This window comes from Ahaetulla prasina, chromosome 7, assembly GCF_028640845.1.
Source record: "Ahaetulla prasina isolate Xishuangbanna chromosome 7, ASM2864084v1, whole genome shotgun sequence".
NCBI lineage: Eukaryota > Metazoa > Chordata > Lepidosauria > Squamata > Colubridae > Ahaetulla > Ahaetulla prasina.
Genome location: NC_080545.1, coordinates 6,577,305 through 6,596,633, shown reverse-complemented (window position 1 = coordinate 6,596,633; position 19,329 = coordinate 6,577,305). Strand labels below are relative to the sequence as shown.

General features: G+C 43.0%; 2 protein-coding genes across 17 annotated transcripts in view; one reads left to right on the top strand and one right to left on the bottom strand.

Annotated features, from left to right (window-relative positions):
* Positions 1 to 5,797, top strand: part of PHTF2 (putative homeodomain transcription factor 2) — an 80,136-nt gene extending 74,339 nt beyond the window's left edge. For all 4 annotated transcript variants that reach the window (XM_058190309.1, XM_058190311.1, XM_058190310.1 and 1 more), the window contains one exon: positions 1,443 to 5,797. In XM_058190309.1, the coding sequence (XP_058046292.1) occupies positions 1,443 to 1,463 (21 nt within the window). In that variant the 3' untranslated portion in view covers positions 1,464 to 5,797. The remainder of the gene's footprint in view (positions 1 to 1,442) is intronic.
* The window catches only part of MAGI2 (membrane associated guanylate kinase, WW and PDZ domain containing 2), a 755,967-nt gene that overhangs the window by 3,490 nt on the left and 733,148 nt on the right, over positions 1 to 19,329 (bottom strand). For 9 of the 13 annotated variants that reach the window (XM_058190291.1, XM_058190292.1, XM_058190296.1 and 6 more), the window contains one exon: positions 12,190 to 15,676. The exons of 1 other annotated variant lie outside the window; for it this stretch is intronic. In XM_058190291.1, the coding sequence (XP_058046274.1) occupies positions 14,886 to 15,676 (791 nt within the window). In that variant the 3' untranslated portion in view covers positions 12,190 to 14,885. Of the gene's footprint in view, positions 1 to 12,189; positions 15,677 to 19,329 lie in introns of those variants that run through there. 3 more of the 13 variants (XM_058190300.1, XM_058190303.1, XM_058190301.1) reach the window with 2 other exon arrangements.

Genomic DNA, 19,329 nt, shown 5'->3' with positions numbered 1-19,329 from the left:
ATTAGGGAACATCTTCAGTGCAGAACCTAGCTGGGAATGACACATCTACCAGCGCTGACAGAGCAAGCCACTAGTACAATAGGAGAGCAAACCCTACTCCCTTGCTAGCACTGATGAAGTTACTTAGTTTGGTAATGAAACGTCTGCAGGAAAACCACCCAGCTCAGAGAGCACCGAGGACCCCTCCCCAACCAGGAGCATTTGTTCCATGCATAGTTTCTATCATCTTGGCAAAGGTTCCCACCTCTGATTCCAGAGGAGGTCACGTACACGATTAATGGCAGGATGATGGTCCATCTTCGGCTTTACCACCGTTTTTTTTTTATTGAAAAAGTTTTAACAAACAAAAACATTTTCCTCCCTTTCCCCCCTCCCCCCCACAAAACCCCTTCCCCTCCTTCCCCCGGCTTCCCGGGTCAATCACAAGGTATTGTTATACATAAACCAAACATAGAGTAAAATTTTCCCTTCTAATCCAATTAACCTCATCCAAATCTTTTCATTTCCCAACCCCCCCCCATTACATAAAATAATACTTCCTAATTATTCAAAGGCAATCTTATATCTCTTAATCTGATATCTGTTTTGTAAATAATCAATCCATTTTTTCCATTCAATTAAATATCTCTCCTGCGTATTGTCTTTCAAAAAAGCTGAGATTTTAGCCATCTCAGCCAAATTAGTAACTTTCAATATCCATTCTTCTATTGTAGGTAACTCTTTTTTCTTCCAATATTGTCCAATCAACAGCCTTGCTGCTGTTATTAAATTCAAGATCAATTTAGTCTCAGTCACTATGCAATCCGTTATAATTCCCAAAAGGAAAAATTGCGGCAGGAACTTTATCTTCTTCTTCAGGACATTTTGAATAATCCACCAAATTCTTATCCAAAAGGCCTTGATTTTCTTGCAAGTCCACCAAATATGAAAATATGTAGCGTCATCACAGTCACATCTCCAACATTTCGCTTGGATATCAGGATACATAACATGATAATGTTGTTCTTAATATTGTATGTCTTTGTTTTTGTATTTTATTTGGTTGTTCACTGCCCTGAGTCCTTCGGGAGAAGGGCGGTATACAAATTAAATTATTATTATTATTATTATTATTATTATTATTATTATTATTATTATTATTATTATTATTATTATTTTTTGGGATCTAAGTGCCATCTATAAAACATCTTATAAAAATTTTCCCTTAAATTCTGTGCTTGTGTAAACTTAACATTTCTAAGATTTTCTCCCATGTTTCCAACATTATTGGTTCCTGAATATTCTGTGCCCATTTTATCATACCATCCTTTACCAAATCCTTTTCCGAATCTATTTCAAGCAACACATTATACAATCTCTTTATATGCTCCTGGGTCTGATTTCTAATTTGCTTTATTAAATTTTCCTCCCTTTGCGGCTTTACCACCGTTTTTTAATTTCAGCTTTGGAAGATCAAATCCTGACCCTCTTCCAAGACGGGATGCCCACGTTGGGCTGAAGACGACAACTGAGAAAACTGAACTGCCTCTCCGCAGCGGATTCATAATCTCTTTACGGACCATCCTCGGAGGAAGAGAGAGAGAGAAAAAAAACAAACTACAAAACCCCAAAGTGTTTACAACTGACAGTCTAGTGCAATCTGAATATTTATTTTACCTTTTCGATTTTTTAAAGAAAACTTACGTTTTAGCTGACAGTGTGTTTGGTCGCAAGTCCTCAACGGGCTTTGCTTGCCGAAAGGGTCAAATATATATATATATATACACGCACATATATATATATATATATACATACCTACATACATACCAGTGGTGGGTTTCAAATTTTTTTACTACTGGTTCTGTGGGTGTGGCTTGGTGGGCGTGGCATGGCTTGGTGGGTGTGGCTTGGTGGGCGTGGCAGGGAAGAATACTGTAAAATCTCCATTCCCACCCCACTCCAGGGGAAGGTCATTTCAAAATCCCCATTTCCTCCCGATCAGCTGGAACTCGGGAGGCAGAGAATAGATGAGGGCGGGGCCAGTCAGAATTTTTACTACCGGTTCTCCGAACTGCTCAAAATTTCCGCTACCGGTTCACCAGAACTGGTCAGAACCTGCTGAAACCCACCTCTGATACATACATACATACATACATACATACATAATGGAGCTATCTCAACCCTCGAAATTTCAGTTGTGTGTCCTCTTAAACAGGTCAGATCGGCTTCACGGATTTGTGAAAGAAACGAAGCCCCTTTTAAGCTAAAGACGTTCTTGTTACAGCAGAGTCGCGCGGAAAAAGTCACTTTATCGAATAAAAGTATTACCAAGTATTTAGAACGTTTTATCTACCAGCCCCGAGAAGAGAGGGCGTCGGCACACCAGCATATTGTTACAGTATGTAACAATAGAAAATTACAGTAGAAAATTACGCTTACTGTAACGACAGCACATTATGCCAGAGAGCTAATAGAGAGGAGTAAAAATGTTCTGTTTTTTTTTTTTTAAAAAAGAAACATCAATGCAAAAATCCAGCAGCTTTCTTAACTCAAGGGATTTTCAGGATCCACACGGGAACTGTCGTTTAAACATGAACCGAATTTCAACAAGGTGTTACCGAGCAAGTCAACAAGTGCTCTTTCGCGATGTTGTTGTTATTATTATTATTATTATTTTTTAGCCGAGCAATAATTGTAAGCTGTTACTACACTGTAAGATATTTTGATAAAAACTAGCTGTTGTATTTATTTGAAAACGCGGAGCTGTTTGCCCAGCTCTTTTGCCGCTCAGTATGTGCACTTTTGTGGTTATTTTAATGACGATCTTTATATATATATATATATATAATCTTTATATATATATATAAATTAAACAGGATATATTATGATGCACTATGGGGCGATAATCTTGCCTTTGCGATTCGACATAAAAACAGTGTATGCCAGAGGTGGGATTAACTTACCTTCCCTACCGATTCGCAAATGTGAGCGCACACGCCACCTCTGCGCATGCGCACGGCCCTCTGCACATGCGCAGTAGTCACACATAACTTACAGGCTGGTAGGCGGAGCCTCCCGCAGTCGCCGCTGCTGGTTCATACGATCCGGACCAAACCGGCTGAATCCCGCCACTGGTGTATGCTCAACCCAAACATTTTTTCCCCCCTAGTACATTATAGTATATGTGACTTATACCACGCAGAGGCTTTAAAGTGAACTTCTTAATAAGGTGTATGTTTTAAATTATAGGATGAAACGCCGGTCCCCCCGCCCCCCTGCCGTTCCTAACCCTTTCCTGCGTACTTTGGAGCGAGCATATTTAAAAATCAGACTCCGGATTTCAAAACTCCAATTTGAAACTGAAAGCACAGAGAGAGAAAAATTTTCTTCCTTGTTTTCAAATACGTGACAAACGAAATTTATTTTTGGTGCGAGGAAAAGGCATTTAACTGGGTTTCCTAAACCCGGCTTATAAGCAATTGCTTATTGATTATTTCAGCAAACGTCTTTCTCGACACACTCACACACACACCCCAAAAAAATTCTTCAATTCCTGAATATCCCCCCCCCCCTCAAAATTCCCAGTTTGCCTCTTTGCTCGGGAGGAAGTTACGCTATGCCGAACTACGCCCAGTGTACTTTTTGGAAGTGAGTATATTTACAGATCAGGCGGTCTGACTGCAAATTTAAAAGCTGCGGATGTGATCTGAGAACACAGAAGGAGATTCTCTTGCTTGTTTTCAAAACACAAATGAGCATAAAATGACAGGCTCAATTTGTTTCTGGTTCAAGGTAGAGCCATTTAACTGGGTTTCTGTAATTTTCTAAAGCTATGTATAGGTTTATAGACAGTATTAGTCAGTTTTGGCTTTAGTAGTAATATTAGTAACTAGTGGTTAGTTATGCAGTGAACAGGGGTGAGGCCTATAACTGAGTTACCTTGATTTAATGTGTACAGCTCTAATCTATTTTGGGGGGGGGGCAGAGAAAATGCTAGTTGCACGCCGAATCCTCTGGATTTCTGTCGTTCAGTTGAGCGGCCAACGTGGCGCACAATAGTTGCTTATGACAAGCTGCCACTCCATTAAGGCTGGGAGTATTTGCTGAAGGGCAGCTGGGATCTCAGGTGAAATTCATAGCCTTTGGCATAAAAGTCCATCCGAGTCGGGCAGCTGTACCAAATTTGAATCAATAAAAAAGTTAAAATCATCGGGGTTTACAGGTTTAGATCATGGGTGTAAAGCTCTTATTTCGTTGAGGGCCGCATCAGGATTGGGGGGGGGCAGTGGAGTGGGTGTGGACAGAGTGAGCACGGCCATCTTGACGTCACTCGTGTCAGGGGTGGATGTGGCGGCCCGAGTGCTCTGCGAGCGGAAACTGGCTCCCAATCTCCGTTTTCGGCTGGGACGGCTTCCTGCAAACTCCTGCCAGCGAAAACGGAGTCCCCTCCTGAACTCCGTTTCCGCTGGCAGAAGGTTGCAAGAGGCTGTCCTAGCTGAAAACGGAGATTGGGAGCCCGTTTTCGCTCGCAGAGGCACTGCAGGCCGGTCCTTGGCTGTTTCCAGCACGGCCCCCGCAGGCCAGATCTAAGCACCCCACGGGGCCAGGTCCAGCTCGTGGGCCTTGAGTTTCACATCCCTCGGTTAGATCAATCGTTATTTGGAGAAAAAGGATCAGTTGGTTTTTGGTTTTTTTTTAAAAAAATCATCTTTAGGAAAGTCGGCTTCCGTTATCGAATTGTAATCAAGCAGGCAAAAAAGATCCTGTTGCATTACGTTGAACGGCTCTGGAAGATCCTGCGTTGCTCAGCTGATCCCTTGAGTTTTAAGAGTTTTAAAACTTAGTGATCGTTAAATGTAAGTAAGAGAAAATAATGGAGCTGAGCAAAACGAATCGGTAAGACAGTCACTTCCTCTGCAGAATTGTTACAGTTTGACCTTGTGTGGTATAAGGTATTTTTATATATAAAGTAACGCAGGCATTTTGTATTTTATTTGTTGCTGTACTAATGACCAAAGTACTTTCTGTTGTATTATGTGTTTATTCACCCGTTTCCCCCATCAAAAGAATGTGTTACTAGAGCTTTAACAACATGCAGTGTGTAATTTTATCATGTCAAATTTTGACGCACACTTGACCTGTTCTTCTTTATTTGTGTTGTCTGATGTTCAGGTTATGTTTAGGAATTAAGTCTATTTTATATATGGGTTTTTTTTTTGTTCCAAAATACGGTACAGACCTACGTAAAAAGCTAAATTTTACAAAGAATATATTTTAAGAAGAAAAACAAAACTTAAGAACTGTATGAATTTGAGGATGAGGTTTGCATAGCGATCAGAAATCATATTCCATTCTGCCTTACCATTTTGTAAAAAAAAAAAAAGAAAAGAAAAAAGAATAGATGTTTTCGCAAGGAAGCATTTTGGGTTATTTTTGTTTTGTTTTTAAGTATCAAAATACAGAGTATATGATCTCATTAGAAGGCAGCGGTTTGAGTTTTGAGCAGAAATTTGATCGTAAGTGTACCGTAACTCTGCAATTTCGTGGTATGCTGGTTTGTTGCACTAATTATGGTTAGCATTAGCAGACTTAAGCATGAGGGCTACCGCTACCAGGTAGGAAATGTGTACCTCATAATAATGACAGGTTTAAATTGTGCCATGGGTATATCAAACCTGCAATTGAGAAGCTAAGCATATCTTTATTTGAGAGACAGCGGTAAGGAGAATGTGGCAAATGTTGTTTCATTGTTGTTGACGTATGTTTGTAACTGGCAACGTGCTAAAGCTTGGAATAAAATCTGTGGCTGATGGTTTAATTCTGAGTATTCCTTGGTGGGTTGTTTTGGGGGTTTTTTGCTACCAAAGTTTTCCTGTCAGGCACGATCAGATCAGATCAAATCCACACGTGAAGGTCCGATTAAACTGATCTGTTGCTGAACAGCCTCTGGACAGGATTCTTATAATAATTAGAGCTAGAACTCGAAAAAAACTAGAACTAAGAAGTAGAACTAATTATTAAAAGTAATAATTAGCATCCGGTTAGAGTTAGATAAGGATCAACGGCACTGACGCCGCCCCTAGCTTCTGCCACTCCTCTTACATTTCCTCATGAAAGTTCGTTCTTTCTTCGGATTGGTTTGGATCTTCCTTGTTCTCTTTAATTGCCGCTAAAAGTCTTGGCGCACACCACCAGGAGACCATCTTATTGTCACTTTTGAAAATGGAGACTTCTTGTGTCCCTCCGGATTCTCTACAGCAGGGGTGTCAAACTCGCGTCATCACGTGACATATCGTGATTTCCCCCCCCCTTCGCTAAACCGGGTGTGGCCGTGCCCCGCGTGGGACGCATCCGTCCCACGAGCCACGAGTTTGACACCCCTGCTCTACAGCAGGGGTCTCCAACCTTGGCAACTTTAAGACTTGGGGACTTCAACTCCCAGAATTCCTCAGCCAGCTTTGCAGCTTTGCTGGCTGAGGGATTCTGGGAATTGAAGTCCCCAAGTCTTAAAGTTGCCAAGGTTGGAGACCCCTGCTCTACAGCTACACTACATGGAGCCACGTGTTTTGAGCATTTCATACAAATTGTCGTGTCCCACTCCTCCACTGATGACCGGGTCAGGGAAATCCGAATCAGGCGTGCCTCTGCAGCTCTGCCAAAGTCCTAGCAAAGTTCTCAAGGCAGGCAGGAGACCAGAAAGTGACTTCAGCAAGATATGTTAGACTTTGCCTGACTCAGAGAATGCCAGAAAGCAGATCCTTTATATAGGCCATGGGGTGTGGCTCCATGACTCAGCACTTATCCAGGCCTGCCCCTCCCTTCCTTCTGTTGCCGCCGCCTATCAATTCTTCTGAAGCGAGGGTCACTCCAGTCTGCAGCTGTTGGTAATTGACCTTCCTCAGGCTCACATGCTGTGGGGGAGGGGGAGGGGTCTAGTTGCTCCGTTTGCCTGGGCATGGAGCCAGAGCTGGGGGCTGGAGGTACTACTTCCTCCTCAGCCTGTCTGGGCATGGAGCCAGGGCTAGGGCCGGGAGGCATACTAGGACATTCCTCAGTGTTCGGAAGCAGATAAGAAGGCCCCAGCTGCGGTGAAAGTGGGCGAGACACAACACAAATATTCCTGACTACGCCAACCAGGGAACTACATACTGTGTTGTCACGACACAGAATTTATAAATGGATTGCACTAAGAAGAAACGACAGCATTAATTGCAGAAATAGACTGTCAACTGCTTAGGGACCTAATGCATTTTTCCTGTTTATTTCAGCTCTTGAGAAAAACAGATACCTAGGAAATGTCTGGAATCTTTCTTTGCACAATTTCAACTAATCCCACCTGTCACTTATTCTAGGTGATACATCTAAGGCCATTCACTCTGTTTGCTTGATTTTTTTCCTTCAGGCAATGTTCTGAAGAGAAAAACAACAACAGCAGCACTACAATTAGCCAGGCTCTGACTGGCCACAGTGTACAACACTCAGTGATAGTGATATTGTCGAGTTGTTCACTTCCTGCCTGCATAATTTACAGTGGGGGAACTTCCATCAACGAAACTTGCTTCCCCCCAACCCCGATTTTGGGAATTTCATAAAGAGGTATATGATGTACCTAGTCTGCAATCTCCTGGCCGGTGGGGTGGCATTCTTATCAGGTGCTATCGGAACGAGGCGCTTTCATTGAATTAAGATTTATTATTGCTACCTATACGTAAGAAATTGGTCAACTAACAGTCCAAGCTAAATTGGCGCTGGGAAAAGGTCAACAGGAGGCTGAACCTGAGTCCCTTGTGGCTATGCAACGATTCCAAACTGATGATACCAGGGGTGAAATGCTACCAGTTTGAGCAAATCGGTAGTAATAAAAGCTAATGGTTTGGGCGAACCGGTAGTAAAACAATGCTACCGGTTCGGATGAGTGCTGAGTGCCAAACTGGTCCGTGCTTCACGCGCTTTCCGCGCGTGTGTGCCATCCATGCTAACGCGCAGCTCCTCCCCATGCATTGTGTGCGCAACTGCACCATCTGCACAAACGCACAGCTTTCACGGGTGCCCCCAACGTGCGCCGCGGACGCAGCCACACCATCTGTGCATGCGCGTGGTTTTCATGGGCGCAATGCTAGTACTCTCACCAGCACTCACACCACTACTCTCGTGTGCATGCACAAATGCATGCGCATGCGCTGGAGAGCTTCCAAAGACCAGCTGGGTCCCCTGAATTGCACGCAGGCGCACCAGGGGCCCAAACACCAGCTGGGGCACATACTCATGCACAGCTGCAGGTGAGTTGGGCGACTGCTCGCGCGCCCGGAAAAATGGCTACGCGTGCCATAGGTTGGCCATCATGGGGCTAGGTCATCAGCCAGGTTCTTTAATGGATGATCTAGATCAGGGGTTTCCAACCTTGGTAACTTTAAGCCTGGAGGACTGGCTGGGGGATTCTGGGAGTTGAAGTCCTCCAGGCTTAAAGTTGCCAAGGTTGGAGACCCCTGATCTAAAGAATAGTATCTTAGCTAATTTTGCTTATTAGCTCAGACCTTTTAAAAAAAGCAGAACTAACTATAAACGTGCAGTGTGCTTCATGTTCGCTTTCTAATTAAAAAGTGATTCTCGGAGTGGGAATCAAGGAAGAGAACCAAATGTTTTCTGCCTCTTTAAGTTGCTTGTTCGGACACAATCCCTTAATTCTACTTTTAGACTATTCGGTGGGACCTCCGGTAATCATAAATCTAATTCTGGAAAAAGCTCCTTTATTAAAAAAAAAAAAAAAGAAAAGAAAATAGGCAAAATGCAAAGTAACCCAGTGTCAGGACGACACAACCTACCACCGTGATTGCGCCCAAAATTTCTGTTGCTAAGCAAGGCAGTTGTTAAATGAGTTTTACGACCACCCTTGCCACCGGTGTTATGTGAAGCTGAGTTCCCTATTTGCTCTGGTGGTCAGAAGGTGGCAAAAGAGGATCCTGTGACCCCAGGACACTGTCCAACTGTCTCATATATATATATATAATGGATGATCTAGATCAGGGGTCTCCAACCTTTGCTCCCAGAAGCACGAAGCTGAAGCCTGAAGTTGACGAATGAGACTTCGTCGAAACGTCGCCAAGACACTTCCAATTTTACGCGGGAGAAAACCCGAATAACCAAAGACCTACATATATATATAGGTCACACACATATATATATATATATATGAACCGATTGCCAAGCATCTGAATTTTGATCATGCTGTAGCATGGGAATACTGCAACGGTCATAAGTGTGAAAAACTTTATTCTTTTCTGAAATATACTGTCTACTGCACGAGTCAAAAAGAGGGCTGTGAAAATATTTACAGATCCCTCACATCCTGGACATAAATTGTTTTCAACTTCTACCCTCAAAATGACGCTACAGAGCACTGCACACCAGAACAACTAGACACCAGAACAGTTTTTTCCCAAAGGCCATCACTCTGCTAAACAAATAATTCCCTCAACACTGTCAAACTATTCAGTAAGACTCAGTGGTGAGATTCAGCCAGTTCTCTCCGGATCGGGTGAACCGGTAGCGGTGAATGCGGGAGGCTCCGCCCACCCTCCAGGATGTAATGCGCGCCTTCTGTGCATGCGCAGATGAGCGAGTGCTTACATTTGCAAACCGGTAGGGAAGGTAAGTGATTCCCACCGCTGCTAAGATTGCATTACTATTCTTCTTCTCATCCTTCCTAGTACCTATCTCTTCCCACTTATGAGTATAACCATGTTGCTTATATCTTTACAAAAATTTATATTGTTTTATTTGTTTCCTAGTGTGATTTGATTGCTTATTAGTAACCTATGCCTATCACTAAGTGTTATGATTCCTGATGAATGTATTTTATTTTTTCTTTATGAGACCGTATGCACCAAGACAAATTCCTTGTGTGTCCAATCACACTTGGCCAATAAGGAATTCTATTCTATTCTATTCTATTCTATTCTATTCTATTCTATTCTATTCTATTCTATTCCATTCCATTCCATTCCATTCCATTCCATTCCATTCTATTATTCTATTCTATATTTTCTATTCTATTCTATTCTATTCTATTCTATATTTTCTATTCTATTCTATTTATTTATTTTCTATACTTTTCTATATTTTCTATTCTATTCTATTCTATTCTATTCTATTCTATTCTATTCTATTCTATTCTATTCTATTCTATTCTATTCTACTCCATTCCATTCCATTCCATTCCATTCTTCTATTCTATATTTTCTATTCTATTCTATTTATTTTCTATACTATTCTATATTTTCTTTTCTATTCTATTCTATTCTATTCTATTCTATTCTATTCTATTCTATTCTATTCTATTCTATTCTAAATACCACTTCGGATCTCTTGATGCTTCCCTTCTAATGCCACAAGGTGGCTCTGTGACCCACCAAAAAAGCTATCTAGAGCTAGTTAAGCTTCTCAAGAAAATTCAGACAGGGGGACTTTCGGTATCAACCTTCTCAAGATGCTGTAACATTGAAGCCCATGAAGAAATTCCACTTCCCTACTGAAACATTATGTGATGAAAGTCAACACACTCCCAACAGAGGAGATAAGGGGTCTGGAGGCCAAACCATAGGGATGAACGATTGATGGACGGTCTTATTTTCTTTTGATTTCTGAAAAAAATGGCTAAGCCTTTTTTTTTGGAGGCTGAGCACCAAAGAGTTGAGACCTTTGAACTCTGGTGCTTGGAGAAGACTCCCTCAATCTTTCCCAGCATTCGGCTCTTCTCCAGGGAGTCCTTCCTTCTCATTAGATGGCCAAAGTATTTAAGTTTCCTCTTCAGGATCTGGCCTTCTAAAGAGCAGTCAGGGTTGATCTCCTCTAGAACTGACCAGTTTGATCACCTTGCAGTCCAAGGGACTCGCAGGAGTCTTCTCCAGCACCAGAGTTCAAAGGCCTCAATTCTTTGGCGCTCAGTCCTAGAGGAGATCAACCCTGACTGCTCTTTCCCCTCGGAGCTCTCAAGTTGCCTTGATGCTGACCTTGACTCTCACACCTCTTCTGATTTAGCTGCTGGAGGAGCCGGCAGCCACAAAACTTGCCTCCATGTTGTAGGTGCTCCAACATTGGAGATTTTCAAGAAGAGATTGGACAGCCATTTGTCTAGAATAGTATCGAGTTTCCTGCTTGAGGAGGGGGGCTGGACTAGAAGACTTCCAAGGTCCCTTCCAACTCTGTTATTATTCGGTTATTCTGAGTTTGGAAAGTCGGGTGAGCAGGAAGAATGCAAAGGTGGACCCTCCCTAGCGGTTCAGAGTATGTAGGTAATCGTAGACTTAGAACTATTTGTTTAGTTAACTGTTTGAAGTTACAACGGCATTGAAAAAAAGGACATGACCGTTTTTCACACTTACGACTGCCGCAGCATCCCCCATGGTCACGCAATCAAAATTTGGACGTTTGGCAAATGGTTCATATTTATGACGGTTGCAATGTACCAGGATGATATGGTTACCGTTTGTGATTTTGAGCTAACGGACAAACCAGATTAACTCAACAACTGTGTAACTAACTTAAGGGCAGCGATTCACTTAACAACTGTGGCAAGAAAGGTTATAAAATGGGGCACAATTCTCTTAACAACTGTTTTGCTTAGAAGTGGAAACGTTTGGCTCCATTGCGGTCGTACGTTGAGGACTATCTGTATCTATAGCAATGCAGATAATTGCTTTAGTCTGGCAAGATTCAGTCGTAGATGTGCACCAATATAGGAACTACTGAGAAGTAACTCCACCAGAGGTGGGTTTCAGCAGATTCTGGAGAACCGGTAGCGGAAATTTTGAGTAGTTCGGAGAATCGGTAAATACCACCTCTGACTGGCCCCCGCCCCCATCTATTCTTTGCCTCCTGAATCCCAGCTGATTGGGAGGGAATGGGGATTTTGCAGTATCCTTCCCCTGGAGTGGGGCGGGAATGACGATTTTACAGTATTCTTCCCCTGGAGTGGGGCGGGAATAGAGATTTTACAGTATCCTTCCCCTGGAGTGGAGGGGGAATGGAGATTTTACAGTATCCTTCCCCTGCCACACCCACCAAGCCACACCACACCCACCAAGCCACACCCACAGAACCGGTAGTAAAAAAATTTTTTGAAACCCACCATTGATCTCCACATGTCATTCATGGTTCTTGGGGTCCGAACGCTTCCTCCCATAATGAATTACACGGTATAAACAGTTGGGAAAAAAAAAGATTCTTGGATATATATTTTATTTGAGTGGTTTAGAATATCATACAGTAAACAAGATTTCTGTAAAAGTTAATTTATCCATAGTGGTGTTTCATAAAAATAGTTGCTCACTTACAGCTTTTCTGTGACTATTAATATATGGAATTATATTTATAGCAATAGAGCTGTACAAGGTAAATACACAGCTAACACTACACAGAAATATTATCTGGAATGGGGGGTTTAAATGATGCCTTCACAGGTTAGCAATTACAGTCACATAAAGCCGTCTGATTCACACAAGAAGATGGCATGGTCTGGATGCAAACTGAAGTCAAACAAGATTCTCAGTTCCTCCCTCTTTGCTAGAGAAGTCCTGTCTACATTTTCAGGTTTAATAAATTAAAACAGCAAATTATGCCAAATATCTAGGCTGGGAATAAAGATATAATCTCTCTCTATTTCTTTAATTAATATATATAGACAGATAGATATTCTATTTTGTAAACAGCTACATATCTTTGTGCTTTCTTAAAAAACTAGAACGGGATAGGTTCTTAAATATGCATTTTTTGATTTCCCCCCCCCCCCAAGGTGCAAAAATCCTTCTCTTCAATTTAATTGTGTCTTTATAAGCTCCCAAAGAAAACAAATGAAAACGTGGATTAATTGACTGTAGATTGAGTGAAACTAGAAATACGGGGGTTTTACCACTTGACTAAGACTCAATCTCTTGTTTCTGCCCCCCGATCAAATCAAAATTTCTCCTGATCTTAAAGTAACGGGATTTTTCTCACCAAACAAGGTTACTTGTTGAGAAGTAGGAGGGTTTGCGAGAAATATATATCTATATATCTATATATGTAGGTCTTTGCATATTCGGGTGTTTTTCTGTGTAAGGTTGAGAGTATCTTAGCGACATTTTGATGCGGTCTCACTCATCATCTTCAGGCTGGTGCTTATGGCTTTGTGCTTGTACTGGTGAGGGATGGCAGCTCTGACCACGCTTTGCTCGCACAAGCACGAAGCCGAAAGCACCAGCCTGAAGATGATGAATGAGACCTCGTCGAAATGTCGCCAAGATACTCTCAACCTTACACAGGAAAAGACCCAAATATGCCAAGACCTACATACCTATACCCATGAAAACCTACGAATATATATATATATTCAAGTTCAATAACCCTTTTGCCTGGGGAAAAAAACAGAAGTTATTACTGAGTGCTGCTGCTTTTGTTTCTATTGCTATTGCTTGAAGAAAACTAAAAATAGCAAAACTTTCAGAAATTAGGAGGGTTGATTCGCGGAGCTCAGGGAACAAGCCAACACTTCAGCGGGTGTGCAAATGAAACATCATTATGGCACTGGAGACGTGAAAAAGACGCGGAATATGGAAGGAAGGAACACGGCGTTGCCTCGTTGGGGTTCTATCATAAAAAATAGGACTTTCGTGGACATCTATTTTAGACTTGCTAAAGTGCGACGGGGAGTAAAATTCCAAGGCGGGCCCTATTTTAAAAGAAGTTGAATTAGTATTTTCAACAGTGATGAAGTTCTTGCAGGAGACCGGCGAGACTGTTCGGATAGAAAAAATAAATAAATCTATTTTTCGTTTTTCAAGAATCGTTCTCTCATCGTGGTCCTCCAGCAATTGTTTAGGTTCTCTCCTGTGAAACCTCAGTCAGTGCCCCCCTGCCTCAACCTTTTGGGCACCAGGGACCGGTTCCGTGGAGAGATTTTTTTCCCGTGGACTGGAGGGGCTGTGGTTTTGTGTGTTGCCTGCATCCCACAGATGGGATACATGGATCGGTTTCTGACATGCCGCAGCCCGGTTCTGGTCCACGGAGGGGGGGGGATATTGGGGACCCCTGACCTAGGTGATATTTGGAGATCCAATTCTGTAGGGTGGGCCTGTCTGGGAGAGGAATCTATCTGAGGCTAGGTTTCTGAATGTAATCCCACCCTTAATTTCTCAGCGTACAGAAATATGGTTGGTTGGTTCACAAAAATGGATGTAAAAATGATTCTGCTTTAGCGAATTCACTAGGGCGCCTCATAATGAATTATGATACTAACATCGGACAGATTTGGTTCTTTTTTTTTTTCTTTTTCCCCCAAAGTGTTAACAGTAGAGACATAGCATGGATTTACAATTTCAATGCTTCAACCCCTGTCTAGATATGCTGAGAACTATTTATTTACAACGTTGAGTTCAGATAAAATATTCTATTTCCACTTTTAGCTTTTCCCCGTGCAGTTTTATTTAAGGCGATGTTCCAGTTTATGATTGCTCTAACTTCTTCCAGTTTCTCGATATAAAGTCTGAATGAAAAAAAGAAAAGAAAAACACATCCCAAGACCTTCATGCAGTGGAAAACATCAAAATAAAGCTACACTGCATGGGTCGACGGTCCGTTCGTATTATTTTGGTTTCTTCCGTAGCTGCCAAAGTTCTCTGAAATGAAACTGGGGGCTTGAATGGTCACATTTAGATACAAGAGTGACTCTGATCTTCCGTTAACGTAGTAAGACGTAGGTGCGCGTTATGCAATGCGGTCGCAGAATTACACGTTACTGCTTTCGGGTTTTTTTTCCCCAACGTTCCGAGCGGATGAGTTAAAATAAATTAAAATGAAGGGAGAGAGACAGAAATCAGGAGGACGTTTCTGCGTCGCTGTGACCCACGAGAAGGCAACGGTCAACGGATGGCTTATCTGCTCATGGCAGAGGTGGTCGATTTTAGGATCCCGGGCAATTTATCGGAGCCAGGAATTTTCCATGGCCCCGGCGAGACCGTTGCCTTCCGAGCGGTGGGGTTGGGGTTGTGTGTTGGGATGGGATGGGCGTGTCCCTTCCGTGGGAACTCACCGGGCTTCCTCTCGGTTTCCTTCTGGCTGTGATCCATGTCACTTCCGTGGGAGCTGCAGCTATTGCTACTATACGCCTTGGTAGCACCAATGGAATCCAACTTGACTTGTTCGGTTGACTTCTTCTCTGCAGCCACCGTGACATAAGGATCCTTTGCTCCAAGGGTTCCCCCTCGTTTGCTTTCCAACCTCTTGGATCTCCCAACCCATTCCTCGTTGGTTCCAGCACATCCATGTCCTCTGACACCATCCTCGGCCGTTGGGTTGAGTCCTCCTGCCTTAGTTTCCGGCAATGGCCTTCCGCTTTCCGTAGTCTTACTCTTGCCTTCTAAGCTTGCTTTCCTCCACACCTCTTCGTGTTTTGACCTATCGACCTTCTTAGGACTTGCAGACCTCTCCGTCTGTTCGCCTAACCTTTTCTTCCGGTGGCCGTTGACCGAAAACTCCTTTGGTTTGTTGGCGTGATGGTCCCTCTTGATATCCCAAGCGGAGTCTGGGGTTATCTGGCGGGAAGGGTCAGAGGATTGGGCTAGATGCGATGAAGATAATGGCAAGACAATGTCATCGGGGGAAAGAGTTACTTCCGACAGACCTGGGGAGGTGGCAGCGGGGGCCCTCCAGGAGTTTGGTTCGTCTGTTTTAACGAAGAGAAACAAGGTTAGTTCCACAGCCCCCCTGTTGAGTATTCATTACAATGCTTAGACAGTTCAACGGAAAGCTTTCGAGGGTTTTTTTTTATGCAGAAGAGGTTTTTCTGGAACCTTGACAGCTGCCTCCATCATTTTCAAAAGCTTGGGGAAAAGGAGGCAGGAGGCAAGTAAGTAAGAGAAATAATTTCAATAGAAATTCCAACTGAGGCGTTGCTAATTTTTCTCCCTGTGATGCTCTTCTAAAGTTGCATGTTGAGAGTTACGTCTCTCAACATGGGGTGCTTCTTCTTCTTCTTTTTTGCCTCACAAAAGCTAGCCATAGTGGGCCATTGATTCTAAAGAAGAAAAAGAAGAAGGAGAAGGAGAAGGAGAAGGAGAAGGAGAAGGAGAAGGAGAAGGAGAAGAAGAAAAGAAGAAGAAGAAGAAGAAGAAGAAGAAGAAGAAGAAGAAGAAGAAGAAGAAGAAGAAGTAGAAGAGGAGGAGGAGGAGGAGGAGGTGGTGGTGGTGGTGGAGGAGGAGGAGGAGGAGGAGAAGAAGAAGAAGAAGAAAGAAGAAGAAAGATGAAGAAAAGAAGAAGAAAAGAAGAAGAAGAAAGAAGAAGAAAAGAAGAGGAGAAGAAGAAGAAAGAAGAAGAAGAAGAAGAAGAGAAGAAAGAAGAGAAGAAGAAAGAAAAGAAGAAGAAGAAGAAAGCGAAGAAGAAAGAAGAAGAAGAAGAAGAAGAAGAAGAAAGAAGAAGAAAGAAGAAAGAAGAAGAAGAAACGAAGAAGAAGAAGAAGAGGAAGAAGAAGAAGAGGAGGAGAAGGAGAAAGAAAGAAAGATGAAGATGGAAGAAAGAAGAGGAGGGGAGGGGGAAGGGGAAAGATAAGAAGTAGAAAAAGAAGAGGAAGAGGAAGAGGAGGAGGAGGAGGAAAATGCTTGGCTTTCATCTTTTGGGTCAATCACATCTGCCCCCCTCCTCCCCTCCCCGGCTATCTTTTGGAAGAAGCATTGAAGAAGAGGGTTGGCCCACCCAAGCGAAAAGCGAAAAATCGAATCTGGGTCAACCAGAGATTTACAACACGAGTTTTCAGACTCGCGCTGGACCCCATCATCGGGGAACTTCTCTTTACTGGAATATGTGCTTTGGGATATACTGTGAATTGTATTTATGTTGTGCCTTCCTATTGGTTGGTTGGTGTGTTGATGGCTGGCGATTGGGCTGTTTCGTTTCGTTTATTGTCATTTCACCTCGCACCACGAAATTAAATGCCATCTTCAGTGTACATCATACATAAGAAAACTATAAACATAAAACAAAAACACGCATCTTGCACAGTCTATACAATTGAACCGAAAACCCCTGATGTTGCATTAATATTGCACTATACAGTAGACTTCAATATAGTTACTGCCCTGGGATAGAAGCTGTTTTTCAGCCTATTTGTCCTTGTTTTTATTATCCTGTACCATCTGCCAGATGGTAATAGTTCAAAAAAAAAAAAGGGTGCCCAGGATGAGATGGATCTTTAAGAATATTTTGAACTTTCTTAAGGCAGCGGGAGCTATAAAGCTCTTCCAAAGAGGCGAGAGGGCAACCAATGATCCTCTGGGCAATGACGTTGACCCTCTGGAGCGCTGTTCTATCTGCCACTGTGCAACTGGAAACCATACACAGGTGCAGGTGTTGTTTCCTGGTGCTGCCAAACCCTCAGTTCCTAAGTATTTGTTAGGCTGGTGGTAATTCAACAATCCTGTGTTTTGTTTTATTTTTGAATTTATATCCCGCCCTTCTCTGAAGACTCAGGGTGGCTTACACTGTGTTAAGCAATAGTCTTCATCCATTTGTATATTATATACAAAGTCAACTTTTATTGCCCCCAACAATATATATAACAACAGAGTTGGAAGGGACCTTGGAGGTCTTCTAGTCCAACCCCCTGCCCAGGCAGGAAACCCTACACCATCTCAGTCAGATGGTTATCCAACATTTTCTTAAAAATTTCCAGTGTTGGAGCATTCACAACTTCTGCAGGCAAGTCGTTCCACTTATTAATTGTTCTAACCGTCAGGAAATTTCTCCTTAATTCTAAGTTGCTTCTTTCTTTGATCAGTTTCCACCCATTGCTTCTTGTTCTACCCTCAGGTGCTTTGGAGAACAGCCCGACTCCCTCTTCTTTGTGGCAACCCCTGAGATATTGGAACACTGCTATCATGTCTGCCCTAGTCCTTCTTTTTATTAAACTAGACATACCCAGCTCCTGCAACCGTTCTTCATATGTTTTAGCCTCCAGTTCCCTAATCATCTTTGTTGCTCTTCTCTGCACTCTTTCTAGAGTCTCAACATCTTTTTTACATCATGATGACCAAAACTGGATGCAGGATTCCAAGTGTGGCCTTACCAAGGCATTATAAAGTGGCATTAACACTTCACGTGATCCTGATTCTATCCCTCTTGTTTATGCAGCCCAGAACTGTGTTGGCTTTTTTAGCAGCTGCTGCACTCTGGGTCCTGCAATCTGGGTCCTCATTTTACCTACCTTATAAAGGATGGAAGGCTGAGTCAACCTTGGGCCTGGTGGGACTTCAACCTGCAGTAATTGCAAGCAGACTGCATTAGTCTGTTGAGCCACCAGAGGCCCTGTTGACTGACAAGGGGCCCGTTTTCCAGGGTTTACTCATTTCCCCGGCTATCTTTGTAGCCACCTGGAAAATATTATTAGGATCCTTGTACAAAGGTAGCCAGGGAAGTGATTGAAGCTTAGGAAATGGGCCCCTCGTCAATCAACAGGAGTGCTGTTATCAAATACTTAGGAAGCGAGGGTTTGGCAGCACCAGGAAGCAACAGCCAATCGCCAGCCATCGACACACCAACCCACCAATAGAAAGCCACCACATAAATACGACTCACAGAATAACCCAAAACACATATTCTAGTAGAGAGAAGTTCCTTGAGGATGGGCTCCAGCACATGTCCGAAAGCTCGGAAGACCAAACCTCTGGTGCTGGTGACCGACCCAGAATGGATCGTGCAACATTATCCTGGGACACGTATTTTTGCCTTTATTTGTTAAAAAGATTAATTAGATCATTCCGTGCCCCAGGCCAATTTGTAACCTCTGACAACAGCACATCCTAAAAATTCTGGGCCTTCTAGTGAATTCTTAAGGAGGAACATTAGCTCCTTAGCTACCCAGGTAGCTTTGATCATCGAACGGTTATAAAAAGATGGTAGGTTAACCATTATGCGACAGAATGGGGTCCATGATCTATACTGTAACAAAGGGCAGCATTCATGACTGAAACGTGAGCCCTTCTAGCAGAGAGATGGGTGGTTGAGACATTCGATATATAAATAAATCTTTGCAGCACAATGAACACCATAGTTCAGGGGTGTCAAACTCAAGGCGAACAACTGGCCTCTGCTGGCGAAAATGGTGCTCAGGAGGGCCGAGTTGGCAGAGGGTTGCAGACAGAGGTGGTATCCAGCTGGTTTGGACCAGTTCGCCTGAACCAGTAGCTCCGACGATCAGCTGAGAGCGAACCGGTTTGCTCTGACGATCAGGTGGGCCCGTTCACCCACCTCTGCGCTATACTGACCTATATTTCCTTTGTTTGAAGCCCAGCTGATCGGTGCCTCAGCTGTTTTACTCACTGGGGC